This window comes from Dendrobates tinctorius, unplaced genomic scaffold (genome assembly GCF_039654945.1).
Source record: "Dendrobates tinctorius isolate UK_male_01 unplaced genomic scaffold, ASM3965494v1 ptg000138l, whole genome shotgun sequence".
Classification (NCBI taxonomy): Eukaryota; Metazoa; Chordata; class Amphibia; order Anura; family Dendrobatidae; genus Dendrobates; species Dendrobates tinctorius.
This window is the reverse complement of record NW_027361806.1, coordinates 3,420,731-3,433,242: the sequence shown is the minus strand read 5'-3', so window position 1 is coordinate 3,433,242 and position 12,512 is coordinate 3,420,731. Positions and strand designations below refer to the sequence as shown.

At 45.4% G+C, this 12,512-nt stretch overlaps 1 protein-coding gene across 2 annotated transcripts in view; it reads right to left on the bottom strand.

The window, feature by feature from the left end:
• Positions 1-12,512, bottom strand: part of SYDE2 (synapse defective Rho GTPase homolog 2) — a 32,017-nt gene that overhangs the window by 2,797 nt on the left and 16,708 nt on the right. For both annotated transcript variants that reach the window (XM_073544409.1, XM_073544408.1), the window contains exons 4-6: positions 10,824-10,950; positions 3,253-3,434; positions 2,908-3,139 (exon numbers count right to left, since the gene is read on the bottom strand). In XM_073544409.1, coding sequence (XP_073400510.1) covers positions 2,908-3,139; positions 3,253-3,434; positions 10,824-10,950 — 541 coding nt within the window. The remainder of the gene's footprint in view (positions 1-2,907; positions 3,140-3,252; positions 3,435-10,823; positions 10,951-12,512) is intronic.

Sequence of the window (12,512 nt, the reverse complement as noted above, 5' to 3'; positions counted from 1 at the left end):
ACCACATAGAAACGACGCTCTGCCATGGCACAGCAGGGCACAGACCGCACTCACTGCCATGCACTCAGCATGCCGGCCCAGCACTCCACACCGGGCAATGACTTGTTACCTGCACTATGGCTGCTCATGTACACCAGCGTGTCACCTGCCTGTGTGCAAACACCACAACCTGCTTTATCCACGGCCACAGAGTGAGATCTTGGACATGTGCATTTAAAGGGAACCAAACAGTGAATTTTGTGCCGTCTCAAACAGACATTTAAAAGCTGAAGGGGACGACCAAGCTGCTTGGATGACGAGTGCAAAAAGGTGTCGGCTTCTCCCTGCACCCAGGCCACCGGCCTTTTGTCTTAGTCACTGAGCCAGATGGGCCCCCGGACGGCTTATAAACGTAGGTTCTCTATGAAATGCCGCCGAGTTTCATAGTAAAACCAACCGGTACAACAACAGCGCCTGCCCCGTGGTTCGGGCTGCATAAATCCACTGTCCGGTTCCCTTTGAACCTTGTTAGTTAAGACTATAGAATACAGTATTTTGCTTTATAAACATGTGCATCTTGATTGATCAGATAAAGCCCTCCCTGATCACAGATGAGTCCGAAGACCGCTAAATATTAACACAGATTTAACCCCTTTACGAAAAATAGGTACATCATAGGTTGCCTCCCCCTGTTTGGTGCAGCCCCCGGCGGTGAGCCCATATCTATTCCTCTATTCCAACACAGGATAGCTGATCTGATCAGCTGACATGTGCCCCCTAACAGCCGCAGGTGGAATCACGATCCACCCATGGCTGTTATGTTAAATGCAGCTGTCAATTTCTAACAGGGGCATTTAACATGCGCGTGCTGAAAGTGCGTTGTCACTAACTCCGACCACTGGCGCCTGTGACATGATCACTGGGCGCCGATGGGTTGGCATGACAGCCAGGTGGTCTACAGAAGACCCCTGTGTCATTGCAGATCTGCTATGAACGCCGGCTCGTGGCCCTGCTATATGTAGCACAAGCAATCGGAAGATCACAGCTTTAAGTCTTCTAAGGGGACTATTGAAGCAAGTAAAACAAAAAGGTAAAAAAAAAAAAAAAAAGTCGATATCACCCTCCATTCAAAATAACAAATGTTTTTTTATTTTATCCATGAATTCAGAAATGTCCAATGTGTCAAAATATAAAAAGAATTAATCTGATTGGTAAACGGTGTAATGAGAAAATCTAAATGCCAAAATTACATTTTTTGGTAGCTGCAATATTGCAATAAAATTAAATAACAGACAATCAAAACATTGTATCTACCCCCAAAATGGTATAAAAAATGCCAGCTCAGCACCCAGCCCCAGATAATGAAAAATGGCGATGCTACAGGTCTCCGAAAATGGCACTTTTTTTTCTTCTATTACTTAAAGAACCTAGAAAAGTTTGGTATCTGTGAACTCAATGACCTGGAGAATCATAATGGCAGGTCAGTTCTAGCATTTAGTGAACATGGTAAAAAAACAAACCCAAAAACCAAATTGTAGAATTGCATTTTTTTTTTTTTTTTTTTGCAATTTCACCGCACTCGGAATTTTCCAGGACATTATATGGTAAAATCAATGGTGTCGTTCAATAGTACAAATCGACCTGCAAAAAAGAAACCCTCACACGGCCATAGTGACGGGAAATAAAAAGAAAAGTGATGGCTCGGGAAAAGGGACCGAAAAACTGAATATCAGAAGGAGGGGAATGGGTTAGAGAATATGAACACTTTATCCTAAATGCATGTATTTTGGGCAAAAACATTTTTGGAATCATATTTGACACTTTTGCTCAGCCTGACGTCTATAGGCTTTGTTCCCCCTGCACATTACTGGCTGATGAATGATTATAGGGGCGAGCGGCCCAGTGCACAGTCAGCAGCGTCGCCTCGTGCAGGAGGCGCTCAGGATTTGCCGATGCTTGCTGGCTCTAGGCGGTAATCGTGTGGCCGATGTTATGTCATTCACCTACTTGTGGTCACCTGCCGATGAGATAGGCAGCACGTGACCGCAAGTACAAAAATGGCATGAGCAGAGCTGCCCGCCCAAAGTCTTCACTATGCTGGACCACCCCTCTAAACATAGAATCAGTGACCATCAATATAAGATTTTTTACCTGTCATCTGTTTTTTTTGTTTTTTTTTTTTAGCTATTTTCATCGAATTTAAAACAATGTGAAGCTCAAAGTTGAAGAGGTTTGTGGATATAAATCAGCACAAAGAAGTTTAGAGAAAAAACAAATAAGTTGCAAACTCACGTTCAGAAAGAGCTCACTAATGGACTATCTGTGAACTCATTCAGCAGCCAGCAGTGCAACAAAGAGGCTATAGAAGGCAAATGAAGCAAAGTTTTTAACCGAGCCCAAAATATAAATGCTTGTAAAAACAATTCACAATCTCAGTATGGACTGTGATGCTGAGCTCAGGGCAGGAGACTCATGGCCCTTCCCAACCTTGCAGGCGGTACAGCTCAGGGAAGGAGACAGGCGGCCGGTCCCAACCCTGCAGGCGGTACAGCTCAGGGAAGGGGACAGGCGGCCGGTCCCAACCTTGCAGGCGGTACAGCTCAGGGAAGGGGACAGGCGGCCGGTCCCAACCTTGCAGGCGGTACAGCTCAGGGAAGGGGACAGGCGGCCGGTCCCAACCTTGCAGGCGGTACAGCTCAGGGAAGGGGACAGGCGGCCGGTCCCAACCTTGCAGGCGGTACAGCTCAGGGAAGGGGACAGGCGGCCGGTCCCGACCTTGCAGGCAGTACAGCTCAGGGAAGGAGACTGGCGGCCGATGTCGACCTTGCAGACTGTACATCTCAGGGCAGGAGACTCACGGACGGTCCCGAACCTTGCAAGCTGTACTCTAACTGTGAATGTTAGACATGTGATCATGACTGATCTCACCTGGCCATAATTGCAGCAAGTAGTGCAGGACCTCAATGTGCTTCTTGAAGTCTAAGGCGCTGGCCAGCTCCTCCGAGTCAATGAACACGCGGTTATTGTGGTTAGATGTTTCTTGTCTTTGACTTAACAAGACGGGACCAAAGCAGACTGCCAGATTCTGGCAGGTCATCTTGTTCACTTCATGGTAAGAGGCAACAAGCTTCAGATGATCCAGGAGCATCTTCAAGGTGGCCTAGTGCAGAGAGCAACAAAGCTCAGATTATCTGCATAAATCCATCAACCTTCTAACAAATCTGCAGCATATGCCCCTAAGGGATAGGCGGGCGGAGGGGCAGCAGCTCTTACCCTTTCCACATTGGGCAGACAGGTCAGAAGCTCGACGGTGTGCTCCGAATCTCTAGGATCATTTTCACAGCCGTTGCCCGACATCCTGAGAGGCTTCTCCGCCATGGCGTGCAGCACTGCCTCATACAACTGCTTCGTGATCAGCGGAGATGGGAGCTCTCTAAGGTAATCCTTCAAAACCCCTATAAGGAAAGAATAAATCAAGAGTTAAAGAAAATAATTCTATATATTTTTTTTTTTTTATCCAAGACAATCCCTTTAAGAGAGTGGTTCCTGGAAATACAGCGGCCATATTTCTACTTTAAAGTTAAAAATAAAGCTGCGTGACCACGTACTGACGCCGTTACATTGAAGAGGTGTACACAGCAGGGTCATACCTAACCACCGCTTACACTCAGGAGCCATGGAAAGCTGGGTGGCACCCTCAGATGATACCTGGAAGCTCAGCAGGTGGTGATTATTTTTAAACATTCTAGGAATTCTGCTCTTATAGGGTTAATAGTCTGTACGGGAACCTGCAGGTTACTTCTAGCTGAGGATAAAATTCCTCCATTGACCGCAGTCCGAGCCCATTGTCACACAGTCACTCACAAGCCCCTGGAGTATCTGACACAAGTATGTGAAAGCGAGGAATTCTTGGTTGTGTCGTGTTATGACACGAGTGCGGAGACAAGACTGCAGTCATGCTTGACCTCCCCACACAACGTACTGGAAATAAATCACCCAAGAAGCCTCCGCTCCTGGACGTCTCGGATTATGACACATTGCTATGCAACAGATTGCAAGATGGCAGCGGAGTCATTCTGCAGAAGGGACAGAAGCATCTTATAAAAGATAGACATTTTTTCCTATTTATCCGCTTTTCGGTTACCAATGGCCATGTTTTATAGCTGTAATCCCCAATATCTGCCAAGTCTAATAAATGTAGCTGTGTGCTGCCACCACCAGGGGGAGCTGTGAAGGTTACATCTATTTTTTACACTGCATCTAATAAATCGGTGTAAGCAGCTCCCTCTGGTGGCGATTGCACAGAATGCAGGAAGTGGAAACTCGCAGCTTTGTACCAAGTGAAATGAGAAAAAGCTGCAAGAAGCAGCCTCTCATGTATAGTATGGGGAAATGTAGGCAACGAAGAGGCCCAAGCACTACAACACTAGCAATCGGCCGAAAGCTGGATCACGGGCAACATGACCCAAGGATAGGCCATCAATATTCTGATCAAACAACAAAAAGGAAACAGTTTGTCCAGATTGACTCCTAGAAGGAATGCGGAGAACTAATGAGGCTTGTTTTAGCCCTAAATGATAAGTACTTAAAAACTAAGTTTAGTTGTCTCTGCTCTCCCTGACAACTCAAGGTCTGCCGCCAATTAACGTCATGGAGGAATGAAAAGCGTGCCCACAGCGGTACGTGACTTCCTGTTATGTGCGTGGATAAGAAGCAGCCGCTGCTCTCATCCGCCTCCCGCACACACTGGGGGGATGTCAGCGACACTGCTGTGGGCATGCCTTCTCCAAGCACAGTGACATTGATTGAAAGCGGTCCTGGACTAGTCAGGGACAGCAGGGATAATTAACCTTAGTTTTGCTAATACCAGCAACGTTTAAGATGGTATAAGGCTCATAAAGCGCTGCCAATATCTTCTATGGGTAAATTCTGATGACACATTCCCTTGGAGGTAAGCGCTAAAATCAGCAGATTGTTAGGCATCCTCAAATCCATGAAAAAAGTCTTCCTGACAAAGAAAATTAGACTCTACACAGACATTACTATAAGCTTCCATCCATGAGGCATATGCTGCCGACATTAACTACAAAGGGGGCACCGGTCTGTGAATTTCATTCCACATAACCATTTACAGCAATAGTAAAGAACACACTGACCCAGGGTCACAAACGTAAAAGGGACTTCTGTACCACGGGGGGGGGGGGGGGGGGGGGGGGGGACACACACCTAGTAAGCATTTATAGACACGGGGGACACTCCGTAAATCGATTTAGATAGAAGGGGTCAATGGCGACAGCCTGTAAAATATTTATAGATCCTTGGGAGAAGATTAGACAACCCAGTGTCATATTACATGGGGTCTAACCACTGAAAAGGAGCACCAGAGGTGACACTAACCCCCTAGTGTCCCAATGAAAGAGACCATGGGAAAGATTATATATAGACCAACTGTACAAAAATCAGAGTCACTTTCCAAATAATTCTGTACCGGTCCAGAATTATATTCTGCATTATACATTACTGATCCCGAGTTACATCCTGTATTATACCCCAGAGCTGCACTCACTATTCTGCTGGTGCAGTCACTGTCTACATACATTACATTACTGATCCTGAGTTCCATCCTGTATTATACTCCAGAGCTGCACTCACTATTCTGCTGGTGCAGTCACTGTCTACATACATTACATTACTGATCCTGAGTTCCATCCTGTATTATACTCCAGAGCTGCACTCACTATTCTGCTGGTGCAGTCACTGTCTACATACATTACATTACTGATCCTGAGTTCCATCCTGTATTATACTCCAGAGCTGCACTCACTATTCTGCTGGTGCACTCACTGTGTACATACAGTAATGATCCTGAGTTACATCCTGTATTATCCACCAGAGACTTTACATCCCAATCACCAGAGCAAGCTCTGTCCAATGAGCCAGGAAAGACTGCTTGATTTCAGCTCTAAAAAAACTGATTTTTGATTTCAGCTCTGCAGCCTAAAGAATTTGTAAATTCAGCTCTGGAGAATAATTCAGGGATGATCTTCAGTGGGATTTCTCCTACTTGAGAAAATCCTACTAAAATGAACTTTTCCCAAAATCATACTGTTTGCTCAGACCCATCTCTGTATAACTAAGCGGATTCTTCCAACTTCAAGGAAAGCGGAGAGCCATGACCCGACAACTCCAAAGTCTAATACTGACCCAGGACTTAGGAGGGAGATTGAGGCCGTAGGGAGTTCAGGGTGCAGGAGCCGCCTCTGGTGACACCCTCGTACTGATCGTATTGTCACACCGGCCCGGCGCATTGCACTTTTATTGCTAGAAGAAAAGCCTGTGTGTGCGTCCGTGGCCGAGCGCTGCCAAGAAATAAAATTACAAACAGGAAGTCAATCTATCAAAGGCCTCTGTTTCGCGAGCTGGAGGTACGACTGCCAAGCTAGAATCGCTAATCCCCAAAAGCATGACAGAAATACCATCTGTGCTGGAAAACAAAGGCAGACTTGTTACTGTAGTGGATGTGGTCTGCGGAGTCATCCGCACAAGACAGCAACCCCAACCAGAAACCCATTAACCCTACAAAGCGGGGGTGTCCAGATAGTGGCAGAGACGCTGGAGCGTATAGTGGGCACTCCTATTAGAATTATGCCATCTATGCACTAGGTGCCAATATAACATTACAGAGGATTTAGAGTTGATAAGGATCAGGCATGCTGAATTTGAGCAGCCTGATCCTTCCATTATCAAGGGAGATAAGCGACCACCAGCCCGCTGTGCCAGGGACCGCTGTGCCCGAGGTCTCGCCCGCCCGTGTGTGTGTGTAAGGAACAGAGTCTAATGGATGTGATCAAAGCCATGACAGATATCAGAATCATAACCCCTTGGATGCAGTTTGCAATACAGATAGCAGCATTAAAGAGGTTGGAGATATTACGAGTCCCCCATGTCCCGTCTTCCCTCCCTATGCAGTGGGGTTATAGCAGACAGGCTGCGGTCTGCATCATAAGAGACGGCTACTTTTACAAGACATCGCGAGATTACAGTATTGAAGCGCGTTCTGCAGGTGATCGCAGGGTCAAGTCCCCCGGGGAGGTGACGAGGCTAATAAAACATGTGCACAGTATATACAATCAGCCGATTTTTCTAGGAACATAAAATCTAAAAATATTAATATTTTTGGTATTATTTTGTGTATAAATGTCCAAATGAAATAATTTACCCTATGGAAAAAAAATATTGATATGGCAGAAATCACTTTTCCTGCCAAAGGAATGAAGAAACGTGAAAAATAAAAAAAAAAGAGGATGAGAAAGTGTTATTGACAGCAAAATAGTAAAGATAAAATCTACTGCTTGTACCACAAAAAAAACAAAACAAAACGAGGCCTTGATATCACTATCACAAGAAAAATGAAGAGGGGCCCATTGGGACCCTGGCACCAGGGTAACAGGCCCCAACGGGAAGCCAAGAGGGGCCCATTGGGACCCTGGCACCAGGGTAACAGGCCCCAACGGGAAGCCAAGAGGGGCCCATTGGGACCCTGGCACCAGGGTAACAGGCCCCAACGGGAAGCCAAGAGGGGCCCATTGGGACCCTGGCACCAGGGTAACAGGCCCCAACGGGAAGCCAAGAGGGGCCCATTGGGACCCTGGCACCAGGGTAACAGGCCCCAACGGGAAGCCAAGAGGGGCCCATTGGGACCCTGGCACCAGGGTAACAGGCCCCAACGGGAAGCCAAGAGGGGCCCATTGGGACCCTGGCACCAGGGTAACAGGCCCTTGGGTGACAGACATATTAGCATTTCTATAAAGGAGATGCAGTGATGGGAGCGGCCGCAAGCCCAAATGGGAGATAGAAAGTAGATAAAGTACCAATCACAGCCACATATACGGGAGAGTTCAATATAAAGAAGCTGCAGCAAGTACTCTAGACCAGCTTCCTTCTGCTCAGTGGGGGGTCCTGCCCCATTTTCAAGACCTCTGCTGGCTGTCACGGAGTGAACACATTTTGGTTTACATCCGGAGGCTGACATTCCGTACAGCTGAGAGTTTGCTACAATTGTATCTGGCCTAGACAATCCTGTGCAATCTAAAAGGCATCACCAGCACAGATCTCTGTCCTGTCCCGATACATTGTCACAAAGCATCAGTGCGGCAAAATCTATCCAACCAAATTATCACAAATTGTATTAGATCCCCATAAATCCGTCATCTCATTATGACGGCGGTGTCTGACATTTACAGGACAGTCAATAAAGCGAGAACAGTCGTCTTGTCATTGGAGGCAACTTCCACAAAGCTGCAGGAAACGCTCCCCGCTGGGAAGGTAAGGGACAGAGCCAAATAAAACAGTAATTACTTCTCTCCATGAACAATACAAAGTGTCACTCTTTTATTTTTAAGTTCCTCCTCTAGTGACTTTTGCTGTGTTAATCCCTCCACAAAAGGAATATTGTAGGACCCGGGGGATGCCCTTTGCCCTCGGTTAATCCTCCCGCAAGCTAGCTGGTAAATTAGCTCTGTTCCAGGACGGGCTTATTTTTTCTAGATTTAAGCTGCTCGGACCCTCGCTGCCAGGCCGGCAATGCTGCAGTCTCCAACGCGCAAAATAAATTTAGACAGCAAGCAAAAAGTGCCATCCACTTCATTAATTCCTCATTTTCCAGGGGCAGTGAACTGTTAAGTGTATGACATGCTTTACTTGGAATCAAATTCACATGGGTGAAGGCAGACATGATGCAACGGCAGAACTATGAGACCCTCATTATATCCAGCAGAAACCATCGACACCGGGGGAAATGACGCCCAACACCCAGGAAATACAGACACCCAAAAAGAAGAGAGGCTCCTGGCTTACAACAGTATCCCATACACAGACAAGTTTCTGCTAAGTACCCCCAAATACGCTCCAGGACATCGTGAGACAAGATCATAAATAATTTTCTAAACCAGGAAATAGCTTTTAAAAACCATGGATACAACAAAAAAAAACAAAACAAAAACTAAGTACCATTAAACATTATAATTCATATCCTGTACGGATACTGAGTTACATCCTGTAATATACTCCAGAGCTGCATTCACTATTCTGCTGGTGCAGTCACTGTGTACATACATTACATTACTGATCCTGTGCTGATCCTATATTATACTCCAGAGCTGCACTCACTATTCTGCTGGTGCAATCACTGTGTACTTACATTACATTACTTATCCTGAGTTACATCCTGTATTATACTCCAGAGCTGCACTCACTATTCTGCTGGTGCAGTCACTGTGTACATACAATACATTACTGATCCTGTGCTGATCCTATATTATACTCCAGAGCTGCACTCACTATTCTGCTGGTGCAATCACTGTGTACTTACATTACTGATCCTGAGTTACATCCTGTATTATACTCCAGAGCTGCACTCACTATTCTGCTGGTGGAGTCACTGTGTATACACATTACATTACTGATCCTGAGTTACATCCTGTATTATACCCCAGAGCTGCACTCACTATTCTGCTGGTGCAGTCACTGTGTACATACATTACTGATCCTGAGTTACATTCGGTATTATACCCCAGAGCTGCACTCACTATTCTGCAGGTGCAGTCACTGTGTACATACATTACATTACTGATCCTGTACTGATCCTGTATTATACCCCAGAGCTGCACTCACGATTCTGCTGGTGCAGTCACTGTGTACATTAGGGTGACCGGATCTCATATGGGGGGGGGGGGGGGGGGGAATGTTGGAATCTTGTTCGTCTGGACCCCACAAAACAATTCCCCTTTCCAGATATTGAGATAGCCAAAATTTGAGCTCGATCAAACGACGTTAACCCGTGCCGCTCGTCGCTCAAAGTTTGAAAAAATCCAAATTGAGGTATTTTAAGATTTAGGCATTTTGCATAGTCTGTTAGACTATAAAGAATGTGACAACAACATTGCAGAAATAGCCCTGACCAAATTTTCGAACCATTTGTGGTATTTGAATGCAGAGTTGGTGGGATTATCGTTTTTTGATCCCACCATTACAGACAATGAAAAGTTGTTAATGGCTAATAAATTGCTCAGTAGCACAGATGAACCATCAGAGCACGCTAACCTACATGAGTTGATAATTTTACATAGTTATCTAATCTATTCTAGAGCTTTTGTTAAAGTAGTTTTTGAAACGTCAGAATATAATGCTCGGCATTTGCTTACAACTTGCAGGACATATTGCTTTTGTTCTTCATCTTTTGTCAGAAGGTCGTTAAAGTCGGTTACTTCCTACCTCTTTTAATTTTTCTTTCCTAACTTTTGGCTTTACAACCCTAGCGTGCTCTGATGGTTCATCTGTGCTACTGAGCAATTTATTAGCCATTAACAACTTTTCATTGTCTGTAATGGTGGGATCAAAAAACGATAATCCCACCAACTCTGCATTCAAATACCACAAATGGTTCAAAAATTTGGGCAGGGCTATTTCTGCAATGTTGTTGTCACATTCTTTATAGTCTAACAGACTATGCAAAATACCTAAATCTTAAAATACCTCAATTTGGATTTTTTCAAACTTTGAGTGACGAGCGGCACGGGTTAACGTCGTTTGATCGAGCTCAAGTTTTGGCTCTCTCAATATCTGGAAAGGGGAATCGTTTTGTGGGGTCCAGACGGACAAAATTGCGACATCGATTTTTTGCGGTCACCCTAGTGTACATACATTACTGATCCTGAGTTACATCCTGTATTATACTCCAGAGCTGCACTCACTATGCTGCTGGTGAAATGACAGTATATACACACAGTAAAGACATGTCTGATGGTCTCCAGTTTAGGGGTGGGGGTGGGTCACCGGGTCCCTACCTGTTATAACGTTGATGTCTGGGTAGTCGTTCTCACAGAGCCCCACAGATTTACTATCCTTCTCAAACGCTTCCCGCAGTTCTTTCTTCACAGCTGCAGAGCCGCACAGTCGGTACAAGCCGACCACCTGCAACATGAATGAAAAAACAGTGAAGTAGACGACACGGTGTTGCAGGCACCAATATACAGCAGATGAATCTCTCTGGCAGCACTATTGCACGGCTCTGAGATGCACATATGGTTTGGCATACGAGAAATGCTTGGACAGCAACATAAGTATTGATTGATACAGAGTTAATGGATACAGGATTTAGACTTTATTACAACCCAGAGCTGCATTCAAAATTCTAACTGGAAACTGTCAGCAAGTCTCTGAGGACAAATCTGACAGCTCAGTCCAGCTGCTATAATACAGGGTGGGGGTGTAAGAACAGACACCAGGCACTGTAAGGTAATGAGAAGCTGGGGAAGTCTAAGCTTCGTACTAACACTGAAATCTAGAAGATTTCAGACTGCAGAATTGTGAATGCAGCTCTGGAGAGTAAAGGACACCTGGTCTTGTACAATTCCTGTTATTCAACTTTTGGAGGTTAATTCTGTAATATAAAGTAAAAAGAAAAACGGACCTCTACTTCTGGATGAGCGGCTCCTCCTTGGTAATTTGTATCCTAGCAATCCTGTATTTGTTCCAAAACGGTTCTAGTGTTTAAACAGACTTTGCACCTTAAGCGTCCGGGGATGGTCGCCCCGTAACCCCCCCATGAGGCCGACATCTGCCATCAACATGTGCAAACACTTATGTACAAGGACACCTGGCAGGTGCGAAATCAGAGACCATCAATATCATCCTGAGCAAACACCACGGAGCGCTGTGTACTCGCTGTTATGACGGGTGCCGAGAGACAGTCCGCGGTGCAGGGTGTTCATCAGAGTATCCACATGCCAGGTATACAGCACTTGTCACATCTGTGGCCCAACCACTGCCTGCACTCAGGTGGTCCTCCTGCTGGGGCAACCCGCACCCAAGGAGGTCCTCCTGCTGGGGCAACCCGCAGCCAAGGAGGTCCTCCTGCTGGGGCAACCTATGACACAGCAGTGACTGAATCTAAAGGGTGCTCCTTATAGAGGTTGTCCACTTTTGAGGATAATTTTTTTTTTACTGAATATCTTTGGGGCTTAAAAAACAAAAAAAAACAAAAAAAAAGAATTTTTGCAATCGGATTTTACTAAAACTTTTGCAACGTTTGCCTTCAATACTCCAACAGAAGTTAGCTACAGAATGAGTCAACTGAGGACAAGTCAGTCAGCTGTTAAGACAGTCCGACAGGGAGTTTGTAATGCATATCTGATTTCCTTGCGGTTGATTTTAATACCGTAGACCGCATCCAAGTAGGATGTGCAGGAAAACAGAGAGCCTGTAAAGCCAATGGTGCAACATTTTTAATGAAACTCAATTGCAAAAGTTTTTTTTTTTTCTTGAAATATATGCATTTAAGAAAAAAAAAAATTCACAAAGATGGCCAACCTCAACTGGCACCTACTGTGCATTATACTCCATTTATGAGCACAGAGGTGGCCTACAGCAGTGTCCACACAACCACATTTCACAATCTGTACAGGGGCCGCAATGCTGACACTGACAGCGAGCCTTCTAACCCGAACTTACAGTCTCAGAGACATAAGGATAAG